Genomic DNA, 7,100 nt, shown 5'->3' with positions numbered 1-7,100 from the left:
CAGGACCGTGCTCACAGGTGATCACCCTCATGACCACACTCCGTCCATCCCTGTACTAACCAGTAGCCCCTGTGAGTTTAATGACCTAACGGGAAGTCTGGACTCACTGATTCGAACAGGAAAAGGAAAAAAGCTGAGAGTATCCTGCCTCAGCTCTGAGCTCTGGAACCTGGGTAGGCAGCTGTGTGTGCAGAGTGGGGTCACTGCCTACCCTGCCACTGCTGCTCACTTTACAGCTGACCCCTCCATCTACACACATTACCCCGTGATTCCCCAGAAGAGCCTAGGGCTGTAGTAGAAGGGTTTCCATGCACGGAACCCTGAGTAGTCACAGGGCATCAGGGGCATCTGAGAGTGGGTCTCCCAGTTAGTAACTCTCCTCAGAGAGAGGAAGACAGGACATCTAAAAGGAGTCTTGAAGAAAAGCAGGTTCTGGAATACAGGAGGAGCTGCACCCTCCCAAGCAAGCCGGAGTATTTTCTCAAAGCCAAGACTCCATGACATGTGGAGAACAAGAGCCAGAAGCTCAGAATCAACGCCCAACAATAGCTGATAACAGTCTTGGTCACTTGTGTTCAGCAAGGTCCAAGTCCCTTTCATGGAGCCTTCCCCAGACTCCCCTGTAAGATGGGAGCATCTTGTCCAAGACTATTGCCTACTCAGAAGGTGGCTGGGACATAGCGAGCCTGGATTCTTACCCACTGTGCTCCTTCCCTCCCCAAGTCCAGATTCGTACCCACTGTGCTCCTTCCCTCCCCAAGTCTAGTCCCTTGGGAGGGAAGGAGCACAGTGGGTAAGAATCCAGGCTTGGTATGTCTCTGTGTCTGCCTTGCACAGTCCTAGACTGTAGAGAAGAGCTCCTCAAAGGCCTTTCCTCCTCCTCAAGATTCAGTGTACATATCCAGCCTGCCCATGGGAAGACAGGACTTCTGAATTAAGTCCTGGTCATTTGGGGGCTGGAGCCTGGTATAAAGACACTCTCAGCTGCTCTGAGTAAGAAGTCTACTCAGCCTAGTGAAAAAAACCACACAAAGAAAGATCTCTACTTCCATATATACTGAACCTTGATTAAATGATAGTACTAAGGTATCCCAGGACTAAGGTAGCTCCAATCTCTCCCTCTAAGCAACTTTGCAAATAAGCTCCCAGAATGTACCATCCTCTGACTATCTTCTCAAGAATTACTGATGGAACTAAAACTGTTTTCTTCTTGGTTTCTGCCTTAAAGCATAAAATATTGTCATTCATAAGAGGACAATTTCAAAGACTAGTAAATAAGCAGCAACATTAACGACGGACATGCTCGAGAATGAATAAGCCAAAGGTCCTGGAGGCCTCCTACTGTCAAGTCTTGATACTGGCCTCCTCCCCAAAGGCCAGAAGAGGCCTCATGGCTAATGTAAGCACCTTGCTCGCAGGAAGAGACTGGATGCTGGATTTCCTGGAGAAAGTAGTGGAAAGGGAACTCTGGGTAGAGAAATGAGGGCAAACTTGCTCACTGTCAATCAAGGGCTGCAGGAAACCCTGCCAGTCTACTCCACAGGAAAGACCAAGCTGAGAAGCAAGGTAGGACGGTGGGTCAGCCTCCTTGCCTGACCTGGCCCTTTTCAGCTTGGCCAACACTCTCTCTAAACCTCAGATGACTCAACTGGAAAAGTGTGATAATAGAGCTCGCTCGCATCATTCCGCTATACAGAGAATTACGAGATCAGGCATTTTAAAAGCTTATTGGCACAGGGCCTGGTACTCAGGAAGTATTAATAAACGTTTGCTATTACTGTTGCGCTGTGATCTGAATTCCTCAACCCAGCGTGCACGCTCTGACAACTGTCACAATGGAATTAACAGGAGCATGCATTGGCGGCTTGTCCTTGGCGCAGCATTCTCTGCTTGGTGCTGATCTGTCAACTGTTATGACCTCGCTGAGGTCAGAAACTGGTTGTTTACATCCTAGTGAGCTGAATCACAGTTTCCTGCATAATTTGACCTCAACTGGCTTCTCCCTTGTTTCTTGTTTTAGGCAGATATTCTAAAGAGCAGAGAGTTCAATGTCAAGGGCGACCAGCCCACCAACACTCTGTACCAGGGCAGTGTACTTAAGGGCCAGAGCCCAAGGACTAAAATAACTCACAGTAAAAATTTGCTTCAAATCCAGAGCCCAAGGGCTGAAATAACTCAAGGTCTGAAATCCACTTCAAAGATCACATTTTCGAGCAATGCAAGTCAATTTCATGAGGCTCCACTGGCCCCAGAAGTCATAACTGCAGCCCACGAATAGCTGAGTAGCCCAGATAACAGCTTGATAAAGTTCCTCTTGTTTGACGGACATAGTGTTAGGCTTACACTCCAATTCTATTTCTTTTTCCCTAAGATACCCCAGGGATTACTGCAAAGCTTTTAGCCTCTTTTTAAGCAGTTCAAAACTCCCAGGGCTACTGTACTTACTTTCCGAGCACAAGTCTTCACGCATATCCAACAGGTCACCATCCGGGCCATGTAGGGTTGGGCTCACCTCCCCCAAGGAGGCTTCTCTACCCTGACCCTTTCCTGACGGTGAGCTGGGTTGCTCAGTGAGAGGAACCTCCTCAGGGGGGCCCGGACTGGGCTCCAGGCTTTGGTCCATCCCTGTAGGAGTGATGCTCACATCCACAGCCCCTGGGTCCTCGTTCTCCAACGATGTTTGGGCCCCATGTGCGTTTTTCACGTCTCTGGCATCTGTGGCATTGTTGGCAGGGGATGCCAGGGAGCTGCTGCCCACCAAGGCCATGGGGTAATGGTACTGAGGTATAACACCGACGAACTTCAGGCCCTGACTGGCGGCCTCTTGGACCTGCGAGACAAACAGCATAAGGGAACTGGTGAATGGGGAAGGTCTCTCAAAGAGACACATGCAGCACCCCAGCACCTCCCTGAGACTTCCGAGTACACTGCAGCACGAACACAAAGAATGCCAGGCTACCACGGTGCCACGACCCCAAGCCAGGGCCTGCTCTCGCACCCCAGCCGGATGGGACAGGCTCATTGTGCTTCATACACTGTCTGCTAGAAACATCGAGCATATGGCTACGGCACTGCAGTAATCCCTACTCTCTTGTTTGTTTAAAGAGGCTAGAAAAATCATAAAAGGATAAGCACCAACCAATCAAGTTAGAAAGAGGAAGCTCTCTATTTTAGCTACAGTTTATTTTTTGTTATTTGTTTTTCTGATGAATTGCCTACTTCCTGCCCACCGGGTTACTGCATTAAAAACTGAGTTTACAGAAATATATATGAACTGCCAGATGGCATCTAATGACCCAGAGGGCTTCCTCTTTGACACAATAGCTCAGGCAGAGAACGTCCAAGGCAGAGAAAAGCACCCCTGTGAAGGCCACCGGGCATCACGCTCCTCAGCACCCCTGGGCCTCGGGGCCTCACCAAGGGGTCCTCAGAGGAAGGCCTGTCCGGAACCCTCCATATCTCAGTGCTACCACCTCTCCTAGGCAAGCAGGGAGCGGCTCGGTCTCATCTCCTGTGCCCTTCAGATAGGCCTTCAGTGTCCACGAGGAGTCTCAGGACATCAGGACACGTGAACGTACCCTCTCCCTAAAACATAACTCCAGGTCACGGCATTTAGTCATTAAAACTTTGAAAGAAAAACTGAAAGAGCTTAATAAAATTAAGCGACAGCCAGACCAAACTGTCGGGCCACAGGGCACTTTCCCAGTGAGGATGCTCAAGTCGTACAAGCAAGAAAGTGCCGAACTCTAGGCTGAGTCTTCCTCACCTACTGCTAAGTGGGTGACCTCAGTGAACCTGAAGACTTCTGCGATACCCAGCTACCATCACCAAGACTCCACAAAGTAGCTGGCCTGGAGCTACTCTTAAAGGAGAAGCAGTCTTGGCAGCCACTGTCCTCGGGTGCACTATTTTTTTTGGCAGAACCAGAGATTGAACTCAGGCCCTTACGTTTCCCAGCAAGCGCTTATTCTACTGAGCCATCTCCCTGGCCCCAGGGTGCACTATCTTCATGCTAAGCACACTGCACATGCTGAAAAAAATCTACAGAAGTTGCGAATGTATAGTCCGATCTTCCTATAGAATCTAGACTTTATGAAGCAAAGCAATAACAACAGTACTAATCCCATCCAATGTACCCTGACGACACACAGAGCCCTGGATGAGATATTTTACATAAATTGTTTATGTTCCATCCTTCAAAGACCCTGGGAGGTAGCAGCATCATTCCCCTTTCTGAGGAGGACTCTGGGACCCAAGGATACTAAAGTCATGAAGTGAGAATGAGGAGCTAAACTCAAATTCAGGGCCTGGCCCAAGCCAAAATGAACACAAGCCCACGTGGATACACCTTGAGGTACTAAATAGACATAGAGCCATGGTTCTACTTTATGTGTTCACTTACTTGTCCAGCATTGGCTCAAATCAGTCTTGAAAGCTTTAAAAAACATAAGCAACTCTTAAAAGTCATCCTTTTAATTCTGAAAAGTCACCCTTCAGTCATTAATCTGTGATTTGCCTCTTTTAGAAATCATTTTGGAAAATTTCTAAAGCCCACACAGGAATGCCAGTTTTAAGAGTAGGGAGGTCGTTATATCGAAGAACCTTAGGTTAAGGAAGCCACTACTTCCAAAGCAAGGCTCAGAGCTTCCTGGCAACACAGGCAACAAGAGAAGGGCAATGGATTTTACAGCCCTCAAACGCAAGGCGGAAACAGCCTTGCGCTATCTCTTGGCCCTCCTGCCCTTCCAGGGAAACAGCTGCCACTCCTGAAGCACTCTGGAAACTCCTTCTCCTGTGGACTCAGCTCAACCTTGGGCCAGTCTCAGCTGCAGCCATGGCAATCGCTTGGCTCTGAAGGCTTTCGAAAGCTGGACAGAGGACTCTAAGAATGTTACTCCCCGGCAGGCGGGGCCACAGTGGGTTACGTAAGCTTTCTGCCCTCAGTTAGCTCTTCTGTAAGATGGGGAGAATCCCAATTCCCTTGCAACTGCTCTGCAGATGAAACATCACAAATGGTGGTGAAGGACGGGGCACAAGGAAGGTTCTGTGGTCATTGTAATGGCACAGAGCTCTCTCCAACAGTCTCTGATTTCTGTGGCCCTGCAGACATTGCTGAGAGCCACCCACAGCGAGGGGTGTAGACTGGACCCAGGGTATGATCGCAGCCCTCTCCTTTCTCCCAGGGACTTGAAGAACTGGACAGGATTAAACGTCACTCAGACTTCAGCTGCTCCCACCACAAACTAGACAGCTGTATTATTTTTCCACAATGAATCTCAAATCCATCCTGTAGGCCAGGGCGGGTCTCAAAGTGTGTTCCCTCCACCAGCACCATCACTGTCTCCTGGGGAGCTCGCTAGCAGTGTGGGTTCTCAGACTTACAGAAGCAGTGACTCGGCGCGTAAGGTCTAGCCACCCTCGTTTCACAAGCCCTGCGGAGGAGACCAGGCAGCCCAGCATTCATGAGTTGCTGCTGTGAGATACACATTGCATGAGGAATCTGATGAATGAATGAATGAATGAGTGAATGAGTGAATGAGTGAATGAATGAGTGAATGAATGAATACAGAAACAAATGAATGAACAGGCCTGTCTCTCCTGGAAGGTTAGAATTACTCTTTATACCCCTTGAGTTCAATAAACACTAAGTTCCCATACTGACCCACAACAATGCTGTGTGTTTAGGTACTAAAGAGACAAAATAGAAACCCTGGCCCTCAAGGAGATCCAAGTAAGTAGTACCTGAAAAAATAGCTACACCAACAAGAAACAATTTATATTTACATTATTTATATTTTAAAAATATCAAGAGAGCTGAGAGGATAGCTCAGCAGTCTAAGTGCCTGCCTGGCAAGTCAGGGACCCAGGTTTTATCCCTGGTACCACATGCCATGCTGGCCCTGGAACCCCAGGCGCACCATGCTGGCCACCCAAATTGGGTATGTTAATACAGGCCTGTAATCCCAGGGCTGGGGACGCTGAGACAGGAGGATCACTATGAGTCCTAGCTGTATAGCAAGACCCTGTGACAAATAAATAAATAATTTTTTTAAATCAACATTTCAAAATATAGACAGTCTTAAACAAACTGTATTTCTATAAACATACACATATATGCATAGAAACATTTGCCAAAAACGAAACAGCAGTGTTTTTTTAAAAATGGGGCTGTGAGGGCCAGCCAGATAACTCAGCAGACTGAAGATCCTGCTTAGGCAGGTGCAGGGACCAGGGTTCGATTCCCAGTGTGCCATGCTAGCCCCTGCCCCAGGGCTCACTGAGATGGTGACTGAGACTGGGCGTGGTGGCACATTCCTATAATCCCAGTGCTTGGAGGCTGACAGGAAGATCACTGCGAGTCTGATCTGTGTAGTGAGACCCTTCAGACCCTGCACTAAATACATTTTTAAAAACAGGGCTCTCGGGGCCGGGGAGATGGCTCAGTGGAATAAGCACTTGCCTGGCAAGCGCAAGGGCCTGAGTTCAATCCCTGGTTCCAACCCCCCCCCCAAAAAAAAAACCAAAAAAACCCGGGGCTCTCAGTATTTTTTTCTGTGTGTAGTTTTTCAAAGTTTATTAGTGTTAGAATTGGAAAAAAGCAAGTATTTTAAGAATTTCTCATAGATCATAAATGCAATGACAGATCTAAAGATACTCCAAAATGACAATGAAAAAATGATTACTTCTGTCTAAAGGAGAAGTTGAGAAAAGTTTCTCCTAAAAGATTGGGACTGTAACAAATGTAATAAAGCAATCCAAGAGAAAGAGGTGAAGAGTGTGACAGAACTGAAGCATGCATGTCTCGTTGTAAAGTATTCAAGTCTTCTTTTTCACCCAAAATACTACATATTACAAAATATATTTGGAGACTAAATATGCAGGAAGTTTTTAAAAGGTGACTAAAGAGCTCACCAAGCATATGACACAAAGGGAGACAGCAATCCATGCAAAGGCAAGGAAGAATTATCCTGAACAAAAGTTACATGGTATAAGACAGTTGGGTGCACTAAAGAAACTTCTGGAAATATTTCTGGAATATAACATGAGAGGTCAGGATCATCAAGAAATGAGACTGGGGGGCTGAGGAGATGGCTCAGTGG

At 47.5% G+C, this 7,100-nt stretch overlaps 1 protein-coding gene across 3 annotated transcripts in view; it reads right to left on the bottom strand.

The window, feature by feature from the left end:
- Rftn1 (raftlin, lipid raft linker 1) overlaps window positions 1–7,100 on the bottom strand; it is a 286,679-nt gene that overhangs the window by 60,933 nt on the left and 218,646 nt on the right. For all 3 annotated transcript variants that reach the window (XM_004631675.2, XM_023715761.1, XM_023715760.1), the window contains one exon: window positions 2,446–2,830. In XM_004631675.2, coding sequence (XP_004631732.1) covers window positions 2,446–2,830 — 385 coding nt within the window. The remainder of the gene's footprint in view (window positions 1–2,445; window positions 2,831–7,100) is intronic.

This window comes from Octodon degus, unplaced genomic scaffold (genome assembly GCF_000260255.1).
Source record: "Octodon degus isolate 3935 unplaced genomic scaffold, OctDeg1.0 scaffold00043, whole genome shotgun sequence".
Taxonomy (NCBI): Eukaryota; Metazoa; Chordata; class Mammalia; order Rodentia; family Octodontidae; genus Octodon; species Octodon degus.
Note: the sequence above shows the minus strand (reverse complement) of the source record. Positions and strands in the feature narration are given on the sequence as shown.